The 16,392-nt window shown below is 35.6% G+C and overlaps 1 protein-coding gene across 1 annotated transcript in view; it reads right to left on the bottom strand.

The window, feature by feature from the left end:
• OCA2 (OCA2 melanosomal transmembrane protein) overlaps nt 1-16,392 on the bottom strand; it is a 156,678-nt gene that overhangs the window by 121,692 nt on the left and 18,594 nt on the right. The window contains exons 4-8 of the mRNA XM_041717364.2: nt 14,340-14,397; nt 13,379-13,451; nt 4,934-5,091; nt 4,400-4,482; nt 3,904-4,057 (exon numbers count right to left, since the gene is read on the bottom strand). Coding sequence (XP_041573298.2) covers nt 3,904-4,057; nt 4,400-4,482; nt 4,934-5,091; nt 13,379-13,451; nt 14,340-14,397 — 526 coding nt within the window. The remainder of the gene's footprint in view (nt 1-3,903; nt 4,058-4,399; nt 4,483-4,933; nt 5,092-13,378; nt 13,452-14,339; nt 14,398-16,392) is intronic.

The raw sequence follows: 16,392 nt of genomic DNA, 5'->3' as shown, positions 1-16,392 counted from the left end.
GTTCTTTTACTCCCTACCACCCCCAGACAGTGGGGCAGATAAGGAGAAACTTTTATTCTTGCCCAGGGAGGTATGGCTTGGATTCTTGCTAAGGAGAGTAGAAGGTTTGTTCTGATAATCTGTCCCTAATTTTCTGGCAAATCCTACAGCACTGTTTTAATTCCTCTTCACAATTTTTTAAATCCTAAAACAAATGAAATCCATAGGAGCAGGAATACATTCTCTCTGACAAAAGGCCAAGGAGTGCATCAGCTACTACTTCCTTTTTCACACGGTCTTTTTCAATAACTGCTATGGATTTTCTTCTGTTCCTTTGCTACCAATCTTTTGGGAAGACATGTGTGGAGGTGGGGACATTCAAATCCACACTCTTCTCAGTCTGTATCTAAAAACAGATCAATACAAGGATGGATGGGAAACGAGAAGCCATGCTGACTAAGCTGATCACTTCTGTGATCAGACACACTTTCTGTTACTCTCCTTATCAGAAAAAAATATCCCTTAAGATAAGCCTATTTCTATCACTTAATGTTATGCTTCATAACAGCCAAGAACTATTTCTTCTCTTTTCTTATAACCTCTCTAAAGCATAATTTTTGTTAAAAAATCTGGACTATGTGAATGTAGACCGCAGTAATAACACCTTATTCCAGTTGTAAAAACGTTTCCAGCCAGTAAACACTGGTTCAACCAGCCTGCAATGACAGAAAAATGGTCAGACTAAAATCACATAAAAGTTTTGTTCTCTGGAACTAATTTCTGCTGGTTAGATGCTATTAAAAATCACTCTGAGTTAAATAAATTAAGCTTAGGGGCTGTTTATTCATAATTTAAGTTAGTTAATAATAGAAAAGTAATATGGAGAGAAACTGACATACTCCATTTCCATTAAAGTAATTTAAATTGTGATTTATAAACCCATATTTCATGTTAGTAAGAAAGCAGAGCTTTTAAGGCCAGATCTTGCACTTTCAAGTATTTGTGTTTTAAGAAGAAATACAGACATGTAAATGTCATTCAGGATGTCAGATCATTAAAATGCCATCTAAAAGATCCTGGCAAGATCTTTCTTAGTGCTAATTACAAGACAGGGTATGTAGCTAAATAATATCCCTTGTGATAAATCCTGTGGAGGCTCTCACAGATACTTGCTCTGATACTCACTTGTATCACTTTTCTGCTATTTGATATGCTATTCGTATCTCTTATGTTTTCTTCATTTTTTTAAATTAACTTAGTATAATAATTGTTATTTTGCCTTTTCTCCTGATTAAATGTAATGTTTTACAAAATAGCTTTTAAAAGGCAATTATTTCACATTTGCTTCTGCTCATTCAAGTATCATAAACAGCTAACACTGCATTTTAACACACCACGCAAAACAAATATATTATTAGGGGAAAGTGTTGGACAAGGGCACACATTAATTCATTTCAATTAATGAGCTCTATCCTTTAATAATTGATGTCTAGCATTCCTCCTTACATATTTCTAATTAATGCAGCTTCAACATAGCTGCAGATATGCAGTTAATAATTACAAATAAGAGCTTTATAAAGCCAAAAATCTTTTTTGCATACCAGCAAGACTTGAATATTTCAACAGATATTTTGATATAGATGGGCAGATAGATTTCTCTATAGCATAACCAGTGTATTATCCCATTTTGTCTAAATAAAACAGGGACAAGGTGAGAAAGCAAAGGTATCTAACTAATCTGTCTAACTGATAGCTAAAAATGAGATTTTATCTGCACTATGTTTCCTTGACCGTGCCTTATGACCAAAAATGACAGATCATTCCGTTAATGAGCCACAATAATCACTTTAGTCACACAGGAAAATGCTTTTCTGAAAGACATTTTGGAAATCGAAGAAGGCAAAGGATCAAATGCACTCAGCTGAAAGAACAAAGATGTTTGGAGCAGGGGTTTATAAAAATCAAATTTTCTAGCTTTTTTTCTTTTCAAGTTTACAGTCAAGAGAGTATACACATTTTGCGGATCAAAAATAGAAAAAGTCTGTCTGAAAATTAATTGTAAACTGATTCAATACAGCAGCATCAGTGTAGAACTCTGTACATCCACCTTTTACACCAGATGTCTCTGTAGACCAATGTGAAAACATACTTGTAACCCATTAACCAGTGATTGCACAGTAATCCTGAAGGGTCAGAGAGAAGAGATCAACAAAAGTAAATCTGGCACACTTTCTTTCTTATTTCAACATGCAGGTTTTTCAATTTCCTGTGTAGTTTATACTTTCAAAAACAAAATTAAATACTTTGTGGTTTTCAACAAGTCTATAAAATAGTATAGATTAGATCAAAGCAGAAGCACCACAAGAAGCTGAATGTTTTTCTCCTTTGGGACAAGGGAAGGGAATAGGAGACTGAAATGCTGAGAGGGAACAAACTGATATTTGAAGAAAATAATTTTCAAGATAATTAACGTCTAATGAAAGAATAGATGACTGCATAAAAGAAAAAAAAAAGAAAATAGCCCACAAACTCCAAACAAGAAACTAAGGCATGACCAAGAGAGTGAAAAGCAATATGAAACATTTCATGAAACTAGAAATCATTGGGAATTTAAGAGGAAAATGGGCATCTTCTTTTATCAGAAACATATTTGTATTTTATGAATATATAACATGGAATCAGTTTCAAAAGAAACAACACTGAAAATAAGTGCCTGAAGAAATGAAGTTCAACAGCTTGTTTTCTGAAGAATGGCACATCCTGAGACTTCCAGTGACAAGGTGGGGTCCTTAATTTAGACATTTGATGTTAACATGGAGGCAAACAGCTGCCTCAAAGTAGATTTTACTCTGCATGTTTACGGTGGTAAAAGTTTTGAGAAAACAATTGTTTACAGTAAATGCACTTCAGTTTCCAGCTTTAACCTCTTACTTGGCAATCTTCTCCCATCATCCTGTATCTGCAGGAAACAGAAGTGCTTGCAGCCTCTTTTGCACAGTCCCTGGTGACTAACTTGCCCCAGGAGGACAAGGGCAAGAAAGGATTCAAATATGATGACAGTGGGGATGAGGAGGCTGTGGGCAAGATCTACCCATGCCGGGGAAAAACAGGCTGTGCAGGAAGAAATAGAGGCTCTTGTGATTTGTAACAGATAAGATGCTTCCTTTTTCTTCATTTTTAAAGAAAATATGTGAAAATATAGCTCTAAAACTGGTTTGGGTGTCCACAGTGTCTGAATTTGAAGCTGTATTGCAAATAATAATTAATAAAATACAGGAAAATAACAAAGACTGATAAAAGACGGGGAGCAGCAACACCAAAAATTAAAATCTATCTCTTTAAAAAATTAAAGAGATCGTTTCTGGAGTAACATTGATTTCTCCAACAGTGAAAGCCGCTAAAGGGATAGAAAATGCAATGTGTTGAGAAAACAGGACTTCAGGCACTGAAGTTATAAATACTGAATATGATGAAAGCCACTATTATATATTCCAATAATATTTACATCCATTGCTTGCAAGAAATCTGTGAGGGAACCATAGAATTAAAAACTAAGAGTTTAGAATTTACTCTTGTTGTAGCATTTGACATTCCTATAGATGCTATGGAGAAAGTGGCTAATATCATGACACAATATGTGGCTTTCCACACTCTTAAATTTCAAAATTTCACAAAAGTTTACTTATGCATATTTATTTCTACCTTTGAATTTGCAGAAATAATTTTTCTGATGACAATAGAAATCTTTCCTATTGTTTCACAGAAATAATAATTTAATTATTTGTTTTAAGGCTTTTCCTTAAAAGTACCAGGACAATTAATACACATTTTAAAATTGTATCAAAACCCAAGACTGAAAACTTTTCTTGTGCTACACTTAGAACTTAGGGAAAAAAAGAAAATCAGAGTACAAAACTGACTTACTTCCAATATGATCAACACGTAGACACCTACTAAGATGATGGATGCAACTGTTACTTGTGCCTCTATATTTGCATGAAGGTACTGATGCTTCATGGAGAGAGGAACACTTCCAGACTCCTGCAGGGAAGCTTGAATGTCTATGAAGATGGTGCCTCTGGTAAAAGAAAAAGAAGTTTTGTTTATTCCTGGAATTATATACCTTTTGTTTTATTTATGCATTATTTTGTATTGAGTACCTATCAATATACTTGTTATATCTTTACAAAAGCAAGCAACTCCTCAAACATTTTCAAACAAACTCTATCCTTCTAAAAACAATTGTTTAGAAATTAACTCAAGTACAAACCAGTCTTGTAAATACTTTCAAAGAGCAACAAGAAGTCATCTTTTCCTGCCCTTCTGAAACATGCAGTGATAATTATTTTTAAAACCTTATCTTAGTCAAGTCTATGAAAGCTATTCCTTCAATGAATCATTTTTAAGTGTCTTAGCCAACCTGTATGGTATCTGAAAGGTTCTAGTTGTGATGATCTGCGGATTTCTTCTTGAACTTAAGGGGAGAGACCAGTTGTATACCATCTGCAAGAGAATCATATTCAGCAATATTAGTGGAAGTCAGTGATATGTCTCTGATACAGGGTTTTATTTCTCTTTTTCTCTCTTCTGTCCTTTTTTTTTTTTGTTGATCACACATAAAATCAGCCTAAATTAATTCCCCCAATTAGGTTTGTTATGGGTGTTCAGGTTTAATTAAACTAATTCATCCTCATACCTTCACTCAATCACTGCAGTGAGACACCTCCAGGAAGTCCTCCAGAGGGAGGATGCCAAAACACAATTTGCATTGACTATAGAGAAACCTTATAAAGGCAAAAGAAAATGCAACTTTAATTACAGCAAGTTTTCTAATGCTGAAATTGAAACACTTTGCAGCAAGAAGAAGCACGGACAATTAATCCACAGAGTGGTGATGGAAATAAATGATAAAACATATCTCAGAAAAAATGAAAGATAACTTAAAGACTATCACCTGCTGCTGGTGCCTCCTCCTTGATCCTGTGTCTTCATTCTGGCTGATTTGTACTACTATGTATTCCTCTGTTTGCTCATCAACCACTTGTGCCCCAAATGGGCCTCCTATGTCTAACTTCAACAGAGCGGAATCACGAAAGTCAGTCAGATTCATAGCTGTTAATAAAGTTGTTAAGGTGCAAATTTCCAGTAAAAATAGTATAGGCTGTATAGACTGTACAAATTCCAGGAAAAAAAAATTGTCAATTTATATTGAAAAAATACATTCTTCAGCTAAATTTCAGGAATTTTGAAAAAAAAAAAAAAAACACAGATGTCTACTTCCTCACCAAGTAGTACTGTTTTGACCAAGTTTTCTAATAAAACAAGAGTTACAGAGTTACAAGTTCAGAACAAATGTATCTTCCCTAGTGACTTTCGGGATTACCAGTGCTTTCACCTGATGTATCAAAGCTTCAAAATAGCATACAGAAATACACATAGAGACAGAGAAGTAAGGCTCTTTAAGTACTTGTATTAGATGAAAGGCTCATCTATTATTAGCTCAGCAATTTAAACATTACAGAACTTGTACTGGTGAAAGCAATGTAGAAACTACAGAGGATTTTGCCTGATTGTTTGCTTTTTGGTCAAAGTTTTGCTCACAATGTTACAAATATTTGAAAGACATTCTCAATCTCCTTTCAGCTGAAGTACTCACAGACTCTATTACCCTCAGCTCCTTCATCTACTTTTTTCTGGAGATATCTCACATGAGGTGTGGTCAAACTACACTCCTAGTCTAATATAATTGAGAAATCAGCCAACCATGATCCACAAATCCATTGGAAGTCTGGTTCTATTAGTCCAAATACATCTGGGGCTTTTCAAACTTAGTGTTGTGATAGTCCACTTCTGGCATGGTTGAAAAAAGCATCCCTGTGGCTTGGTGGGTGGGGAGGGGAGGGGATGAGGAAAGCAGGAGATTTTAAACCCTTCACAGTTTGTTTGTTAGTATAATTGTTTTGCTCCTGTCTGTGACAGGTAGAAAGCTAAGGCATCACCAACAAAACAAAAAAAAAGTTAACAAAAATAACTGCTTAGTTTTACACACACATGTTCCATTGAAATCATGAGACTTAATGCTTGAACATCTTATGGTTTTAATGTCTTATATTTTATTGAGCACACTACATAGAGAGTATTATGGAAACTACTGCATGTACCAGATGTACCAGATCATATACCCACCAAAATAATTTTCCCAAAAAGATGCTTTGTAGCCCTCAAAACTAAGAGACTTTGAAGAGGAAAAGAAAAAAACTCATGATAATTGGAGGACTCAGGGCAGTGCTGTGCTCTGTCCTGCTTCCAGTGACCTCCAGGGAAGATCATCCATGTAAAGTCAGTGTCTAATGGGGGAAAATGTGGGAGATTATGAGGTCCTTCTGGATCTAGAAAAGAGTAATCTCTCACAGTAACAACAGTAAAAAAAAAAAAAAAAAAACCAAAATAAAAACCACTAGATCTGGTACCAGGTTTGTAGCCAATGCATTCAAAGTAATATAAATGTCACCCTGCTTAGCAAGGCAAGCTGAGCAAACACCACCAGTGACACTCACATACCATTAATTAAAAAATTAGTACCCAACCATCTATTTGCTTAAAGGAATCACACAGGAAAGGATAAAAAATAATAATCTCACATGTAACAAATTAGGAGACAAATCCAGTCTGAAGAATTTACCCTCACAACTCTTAGCAAACATAAACAGAAATGACAACAACTCTCTTCTGTTTCTGAAAATTTTAAACCTGAGTTGGCATCACAGTTTTTCTGTGTCACTAGTTGATATATAATAGGAATCTCAATAGGAACTATATCCATACCTTTAACTAGAGACATTAATTAAACCTTTTAAAAGGTCTGCTCACCTGAAATCATTAACCCTAAGGTCTGGGACAACTTTTGATAGTCAGTTTTTCACAAGGAGTGTAGCCACTTATATCTTGAAAAGCTTCAGGTGCATATAATTATGGCAGCTTCCTTTTAAGAAATACTTTTAAAATAAATCCTGTAATTACCTAGATGACACATTCAGGAGTTATTAGAAAATATGTCTAAAATTAAACCTTATTTTCAAGAAGAGTGGCTCCTTTCTTCTTTTCCTCTACAGATAAGGATACTTTTTCCAATCCATTCCATTCTGTACACTTATAAAACCATTATAAAAAGTCACAGGAACAAAAAGAAAAAAAAGAAAGGTTCTCCTTTGATTGTGAGTGCAACAGAATATCATTCACCAGTCTGCATTAAGGCTCTTAAATCCCATCTTTTTCCAAACAATATTTTGGGACTCTGTCATAATTCCATTGTTAGACTGTAGCAGATCACAGCCTTTATGAAAGGTGGAATCATAATAAACCAGAAGAAAACTCCAGACATGCTTCCATGAAAAAAATATTATTTTTTTTATCAAGCTGCACTTCAGAATATTTTTGTTCTGCCTTACCTTGTTTTTGTATTTTTCTTAAATTGACAGAATGTGATTTTCTCTAAATTTTTATCATTCAGATATGGACAACTTTTGGGAAAACTCTCTTTTTACTTCTAATATTTCCTTTTATTCTGCAATTTAAGCATGCTTTTCCTTTTCTGAACTTTTTTTTGTAATGTGTCCTCCAGTGTGCTCCTTTAAAGCAAAAAAATCTCCCTGGGGAGATTTACAGCCAGAGCTGATATTTTTTATTTCACTTCAGCTAAACTGCTTCATTTTGATATAGTTCTATTCTTGAAATCTCATTATTGCTGTGAATTAGCCCGTCAACGGATTTGGGTTTGTGTTTGCTCTGTGAAGCATTACACTGTGGTTGTCTGTATTTACACTGGGCACCAAAGCAGGTCTGCTGCTCCCAGCTGAACCAAGAGCTGTGTTTCCTGATCCTGATTTTCTGAAGTGGTTTTGGGGAGTATGTGACAGTCACCTCATGTTACTTTATTTTTATTTGGCTTATGTTGATGGAATGGGATGCAGTGGCTAAACATTTAAACTGGTATTCATTCACCATAGTTCATGCTCCTGTACTTTGGACATCTGCATATGATACATGTTGCTTCCCTAAAATCAGTGATAAAAGATGCTTGTAAGATGGAATTCATGGCTTCACTACATGAAGATGAGAATAACTGCTCATAAGGAACATCCATTCTCTCTATTAACTATAAAGAGAGCCTAGGATGACTAACTCAGGAGTAGCTGAGTCAGCCCCCAAAATACTGAGTCCCTGCTCTGCCCTCCATCAGGTAATTATTTCAATATGTACAGAGGCAGCCAAAAAGCCCTGTTTGACAGAGATTCTCTGTTGTATTTGCACGTAGATGGCTGACTTTATGCTTTCTTTAATGTCTATTTGTATATCCTATTCTGTATACTGTAGAATGGACCTTGAGAATGCTTTGTCTATGGATTTTTTCTCAGCAAGTTTCTGAGGTAGTTATACACCATTCATCCTGATTTATGACCAGGCCACTTATGCTAGTTTCTCTAGGATACTATCATTTTAAAGAAGGCCTTTTCCCCGGATCTCAGCATGCTTTTTTGCGTATTGTCCTTAACTGGTGTTATTTCTGCATTAGTATTTGTGCTTTTCTTTTTTTATTATTTTTTCCTATCTCTGTTCTCATCTCTGTTTCCTACACCATCCCTTCATAATATAGCAAGTTAGACCACACACTTCTCTGTCCCTACTGGCTTCCCCATCCAATAAATGCTCTATAAACTTTTTATTTTCCTACTTTTTTGAATGCGAGTAATCCAGATCCATTATTGTCTACAGTGGATAAATCCTTTCTCTCTGCTCCATCAGTTTGAAAAGTTATGTAACAAATTAATTTCTACAGCATTTTATCAATTGTGCCTTGAGATTCTGTTTCTTGGCTGCTTCTGCACGTGATCCTGGTCTTCATCCATCTATTTAACAGCTTGAACACTGCCTGTAGGCCTAAATGCTTAGTTCCAACAACATCAAAAACAGAAATAATTTTTAAATGCTTTCTGCAAGGAAAAATTATGGAGGAGAGTATGCCAGTAGAGAACTAAAGTTACAAAATAAGAAAATATTCAAAGGGGGGAAAAAATTAAAGTGATTAGAGAGGTTTTGTAATAAATTATATTCATTTATGCCCCCTGGAGAAGAACCTTCAAGGAAGCTAAAAATTCTGCTGAAATATGACTATATTCTTTGCCTCACAATCCTTCTTTCTATATATGTACCTCTTGCTCAGGGAGTGGTAAATGTTGATTCCCACGTCATTAATGGTCATGACATGATTGCAAGTTTTCTAGTGACCTTTCCTTGCTTCATGATGAACGGTTGCAACAATAACACAAATTCATGCAGAAATCATTCAAATTCATACAACTTCATCAAAGAATTTGATTATGAGTCTTAAGTCTGCTTGTCCTAGAGACTCCTCATCCATATATGGAATTGTTCTAAATAGTTTCACTCAATCCAAAAAAAAAAAAAAAAAGAGGAATCTAGCCTATGATTTAAAATTCAACATATTTTTACTATATACATCTTCTGCTTTCTGAATTTGAGACCTTAACCCTGGACTGGAAGTAACAAAATCTCTCATGGCAAGAATGGAAATATATCCATGAAAATGGCCCCTGTCTAGTCAATTGGATATCTCTAGTTTTGTCTGACTTGGAACAAGCAGACACAAATTCAGGTGCAACTTCAGGATATGTACTTTTATTGAGTTTTATTTTGAACATAAAGTAAGAAACTCTCTATGCTGGGTGCTGCAAAAATACTTAATTTACAAAATGCCAACCTTTGCTCCAAAAATTTAACTGGGGAGATATCAAACACCTAAACAATCAGATAATCAGATCAGGACTGAAAGACTTTAAAATATGTTTACAAAAATGCAAGATCCTTGGCCAGACTCAGGAAGAATTCACAGTCCACTCCCCAGATAATTTCTGACAATCAGTCCAAAAAAGCAAAATGAAATTGCTTTGCCCACACTGATCTAACCTTTCCTCACCTATAACATGACTGGGTGCAAGTACAAATGCTGAGAAGGAAGAAAAGGTTGTTACTGAGGGAGAGTGTAAAGATGGAAACTCACACTGGTGAGGTAGGTGTGATATCCATTGCACAGAAATGAGATGAAGATTTACCATTTTTTGAAAAAGAAAATATTTCTACTATTAGCTATAGCCATAATAATAGCTATAACTGTATGAGATACAGTGAAACAAAGAAGCACTGTATCAGACATTTCTCCAAATTACAGTGAAATAGCATACAGTTTGATTGTATAATTCCTTAAAAGCATGATGAATCCAAATTACTTTTTAATTTCATAAAACCTAGTTCAAGTTTAAAAGTGAGTGTCTAGTTCTGCTCCAGTTGTCCATTCCCTATTGCTGGACAAAAGCTTAAAATTTGCTTAGATCAGAGAAGTAGTTATTAGAAACAAAAGAATGAACACAAAGTATATTTAGTACTTCAGAAAATGTTTCAAGTCTGAAAATATATGTAAGTCGTGAAGAACAAGATTATTTCTCATTCACTCTTTGATCACCCAGTTAATGGAGAGACATTTCCTGAAGGTCTGAATGGCCAAAGAGTTAAGAAAAAATAAGAATGTTCATGTCTTAGAATAGGTATATGTAAATAAACAAACAAACACTGGAATTTATTCATACTCTATATCTCTTCTTCTATCATCTTAATAATTAAAGATGTTCTTCCCTTAACATACAGCCTTTGAACAGAAGATGTGAAAATGCTTCACATATTAAAATATCAATATCATCAACAGTGATATTGAATCTTGCTTCCTGCAGAAAGGGTCCTCAAGTCAGGTTTCAGTATAAACTTACTTCTTTCTGGTATTATAGAGTTGACTGTTAAAATTTTAAAACTAATAAATCCCAAGGATTTACGGATTTATGTTCAAAGAAACATTACCAATATTTTGAAAACTATACTAAAATCACTGAATTTATGTCTGTACGGAAATCAGTACCAAAAAAAACCAACAAAAACCAAACCAAACCAAAAAAACACAACAGCAAACCAACCACACACAAAATTACAGACTCAGAAAGCTTCTACTAATTCACAGGAGGCGAGATGTTTCCAGAATCTCCAGTTAGCACACTTCAGTGCTACATGCCAGGTTTATACCCATGGGGATGGACAAAGCAATGGGAGAAACACAAGGGCTTATAAAAAAGGTAATGGGAAGAAAACCAGCTAAAGTAAAACCAAATGAGAGATAAACATATAGCAACACACACAGAGATCTCATCTAAAAAGCAGGTCACCTCCACACCAGTTAATGAAGGCCTTTCCCAGCACCAGAGAAAGTCCTGCCCCTGAGCAAATCTGAGTTCTCATGGGCATGGCAGAAAAAACAAAAAAATCCAGCTGATACCGGGATGACAAAGGACATGAAGTTCAAAAGAAATCACTCCATTTGTTTTTTAAAAATATTTCACACTTTGTTTTGACTTTTCTACTGTATGGAGATACACTGTATATGTGAGCACACAACACAACAGTGTGGTGCTTGGCCATTTCTGGAAATAAACAGAACTTAGAGGAAGGAGTTAAAAAAAATTTTAAAAATATATAAATATATTTATTGGTTAGTATCTATTCAAGACTTTTAAACAGTTTTTGAAGCAGAAGCAAGAGGTAAAGAGGTGTGTTCATTTGCATATTTTGGCATCATATAAGCTATAAGCTAAGATACTTATTTTCCTCCCCAAGGATATAGGGATATGATATGATAACCTCCAAGGGCTTTGTTGCAAGGACTACTGCAGCACACCTGCAAACCTACCATTAAAATCTTGTGGTCATTCAGAGAGCAGCCCATAGAGTGCGTTGGGTGTACAGCAGTCTGTCAGCCAGCATAAATTGCATCTTCAACACTGCTGTCTGAATAGTTAACATTATCTAGCCAAGAAGTGGAATACTTTCTTCACTATGCAAAAAAGAGGAAGACAACCACATGAACTTACTGCTGTGCAAATAGAGACTGACAGTGACAGTAAGAGGACATTCAGGATTGCTGGTTCCTTTTCCAAAACTCTTAGAAATGCAATCATTCTCCTTGGCTCTTCTGCTTGAATTACTACATCACCTTGAAAAAGAAGCTTGGCTTTGCTGGATTGCTTGCCTCTCACTTTTCCCCAGCTCAGTGACATCAGACAGCAGATGGAATATCTAGTTTTCAAGACACATTACACAAACTAAAAAGCTTTATCTTTGGGTTTGTCATGTAAGAAATGGAAATGCTATCTTCTGACTGTCTGACAGCTATTTGTCTCAAAGTGTCCTGACATGATTGGTAAAATGCAAAATACAGGAACAACTGTTTGTTTAAAATCCTAGTCCCAAATGCAGTCCCCTGAAACAAAGGGAATATTTGGTTGCAGAGCTAATTTGTACAGTGCAACAACTATGGGTCCAACCCAAGTCCGGAAAGAGAGGAAATCTTCAATTTATACTGTGACAGTTGACTAAAACTTGAAGACTCACTTTCAATTCATCCTCATTTGGCAGCTAAGCCCATGACAGCCATGGGGCTGTTTAACACCACACCACCACAGGAGCTTTCAACAACTGTTTCACGGAGAACCAAAAACACTGATGTGAACAGGATATTGATGGGAGTTTACAGTTGAAGTTGTCATTGGTCCTACTAAAAGTCCATTTGCTTCCCTCCAAAAAGCAATCTCAACTTTAATTATAAATTGCCCTAAAGCACTAACATTTTCTTCCTCATTTACCCTACTAATTAGTGCATTATATAGTGTCATTATTGGTGACAGTGAGAATGCTAATAATCAAATCTATTTAAAATGGACTCTCCCTGCCCAAAGCTATGGACCTGGCCAGTTATATAGAAGAACAAAGCATCTCAAAAATGAAAACCTATTACACCTTTTCAAAACAAGGGACCTTGCTGGAGCTTGTGAAATATACCTATATATACATGCATCTTCTTTTAACACTAGTGAAATAAGATTCAAGGAGATTTCAGAGCAGACTGATGAAACTAGAAATATAGTGGGGAGAATAAATGTAATTCATTTGCAAAAGTTTTTGGTTTTTAACTAACTTCAACCCTCAAAGACTTTTCACATTCAGATCTGTATTGACCTATGAATAATTTTTAATTGGGGTTTTTCTATTGCTTTTTCTGCTAAACAGTTGCTTGGCCCCAGACAGGTGCCATTCAGTACAGCTTGGAGAGGGAGTACTTGGGCTTGTGTCAAGGACAAGTCTAAATGCAGCCATTTAGACTGCATTTAGAGAGAATGAGAACACCCACTCCTCTCAGGGTATAAGACAGAAAATACACACCTTTTCAACTACTTTATCAATGAAACTTCAGATCAGATTTTTTTTCCCGATGGAAGAAGGATACAGAAGCTTTCCAGAGGCGATACAGCCAACATCTGCCAGGGCATACCTTGATCTGGATAAATGCTAAATAAAATCTAGGGCAAGGATAAAAAAGAAACAGTCATTAGTAGCACAAAAACTGCAAAAGACCTGCTAAACTTATCTCAAATACTTTAAAAATACTCTTTTAAATTTCATATTCAGTTATGGCATTGTTTCAGTATTTTTAGGTATAACTCCACAACAGTTGAAAAGCATCACTGGGATATATAAAAGGGTAAGTAATACTGTTTCAGTTAATTGACAGCCAAAGTCACATATTTTATAGACTTTTTCAAAATGTCTCTTAGGACAATCTTCAGGATCCATCTGGAAAGCAGCACCCATACCTGAGGAAATGAAGAATGTCATCTGTTTTCTTCCTGGCACAGAAGCCCTGCTACCCAAAAAGGAATTCCTCACAGCCACTAAAAAAATAAACTCCAACTTTTTGAAATTTTTCTCTAGACTTTCAGTTTAAGATTTTGCTGAATTTAAAGATTTTGCTGAATTTGAAGATTTTGCTAAAGGAGTGCGGCACTTTGGCCACCTGAAGGAGATGCCAACCTCCTGATCACCTTCCGCCTTTGATACTGTGAAGCGCTGCCATTGCTGCAGCATCCTCCCAAGCATGGCTTTCCCTATGAGCATTCCTCACGTGTCAGGATCAAAAGGTCCATCCTAAATTCAACAACCATCCTTAAAGGACCTACAAATTTTGGTTTAAGCTGCTTCTTCCTCCATATCAACTGCTTACCCAACCACATTGTCCTGAGAGGTGACTAGTGCATCAAATAGGAGTATGACTAGGCATGAAGCCCTGCACAGTATTGTTAGTTTTTGCCTCAAGACATTTTTGGTGTGCTAAGAGAAAATATCGTAGCCCATTTTGAACTAATTCTAAAGAAATGGGGGCCAGGGAAGACTACAAATTCAATACTTACAGAGCAGACAACTACGAAGATAAAGAGGCCTGAAATTTTCAGGAATTTTAGACAGCATCTGAAACACAAGGAAGCGGGTATTTACTATCTGGCTAGTTTAAGAACAACCTTTTCTATTCTCTTAATAGCTCTGATATTTCAGAAATATCATGGTAAGCACTTACATCAGAGTACAGACACCACGAAGCAAGGTCAGCAGGGGCTTGGGAAGCCTTGGTTGATTATCAGAGCTCCTGCACTAGCTCTGCTGCCAGATGGATCTCAATACACAGGAAGGAGGATTTGCCCCTTGGAAAATCCAAGGGAAGGCTGCAGATTAAGCTGGTGCTGGATCCTGAAACCACTTGTCCATGACTGCTGCTGGCCCCTGGCAGACCCAGATCCCCCTCAGCTCATTCTTGTCTCTCCCAGAGAGACAAAGGAGCATTGCTATCACAGGGAGGTGGCATGGCTGTGCCGAAAGCACAGCTCGTTGCATAGATAAATAGTGTCATGAGTGACTTCCTTAAAACTGGACTTATAATACACACCCTGAAAAGTATTAGTAAAAACAGCTTAAAGACAAGAACAAGCTTTAAGAATCTTCTGGGTTTAACAGTATCTGTTAAAACCAAATATACTTCATGAGCATAAATCTACTAACAAAACTAAATATCTTTTTCCATGGCATGTCTGTGCCTATTGAAGGAATGCCCTGTTCTGGAAATGAGATACCACAAAATATTCTGGATTGTCCAAGCTTACTACTGAGTGGGTTAGCCAAGAATAACAATAAATTAAAATGTGGATGTTGAAAGAGCATGGTCTTGAGAAAGAAATCTTAAGATTTAGCATTTTAAATTATCATTTTTTAATCTCACTCAAAAGACAGCCCAACTAAAAATTTTCTGACTGCCCATCAGTGTTATACTGATGCCTTAATTTCCAGAAGCCTTTATATTGATTTCACCTTGTTACATGGTTTTATTTTGAAAGCATCAATATTCTTATTCTGTTTTTTTTTTTTCCGAAGTAAACATTCAAAACTTGATTTTCTGACAGAATGGCAAATGCAGGGCTTGATTTAAACCTGATGACAAGCAAGAAGGAAAACATTTCAAGTTACCAAGATAATTAGTTGAAAAAGGAAGAGTGCAATAAAAAGCTGCATTGACAGATGCTACAGGACAAAATATTAAAGCAGAATAGTCTGAAGAATGTTAGAAATAATTTTTAATCACAGTGCCTAAATCAATTCATTGACAAAAAGCAACAGAAATTACTACAGACACATTTTTCAAAAATACTGTTTTCCAAAGTTTCCCCCCCTCTAGAATTTTCTAAACAGCAGCTAATAAAGATGTGTTGTCACAAACTGGTACAAAGGGGCTAAAGTCCCCTATTTAACACAAGTGGTAACAACTTTACCCAAACTTTGCACAGCACGAACATGTAGAGAAGGAAGAGGAAGAGAAGGAAGCCAGGTAGTTGGTTTCTTCTAGAGATTCCAATTAGCCCTGCTCTGCTGAAAAGCAAGATGGCAGAGAGAGGAAGAAGGTAATACAGGCATGAAAAGAAAGGAATGATGACACAAAGCATTATTAGCACTTCATCACTGATAACATCTTTTGGTATTACATGATTTATGGAAAATACTTAGTGACAGTTTAGTCAAAGATCCTCTATCCTGCTGGTCAATTCTGCCCATCTTTACATTACAGTTTCATTCTGGAATTTTGAGAATTTATTATGTTATGAATTAATAAATTGCAATCCAGACTGGTTTAATTTCAATGTACTTATTATTTTTTGTTTATACTTTTAGAATTTATAATAATACCTAGAGTTATTATTAAAAAAACCTTGATTTTAAGACACAAGTGAAATAAAATATTAATTAAGCATTTATAAACTAATAACCACTTGTTTGTAAATAACAGAAACTCATCCAAAGGAGCTGGCAAGACGTATTAAAACAAGGTTTTGGAAACGGTTTTAATAAATATATAAATAAGAAGGGTCTTTTTCTCCTGTCTGTTTGTTTTCACTGCATTTTGTATTAGGGAAGCAGCAT

The sequence above is a fragment of the Taeniopygia guttata genome, chromosome 1, assembly GCF_048771995.1.
Source record: "Taeniopygia guttata chromosome 1, bTaeGut7.mat, whole genome shotgun sequence".
NCBI lineage: Eukaryota > Metazoa > Chordata > Aves > Passeriformes > Estrildidae > Taeniopygia > Taeniopygia guttata.
Note: the sequence above shows the minus strand (reverse complement) of the source record. Positions and strands in the feature narration are given on the sequence as shown.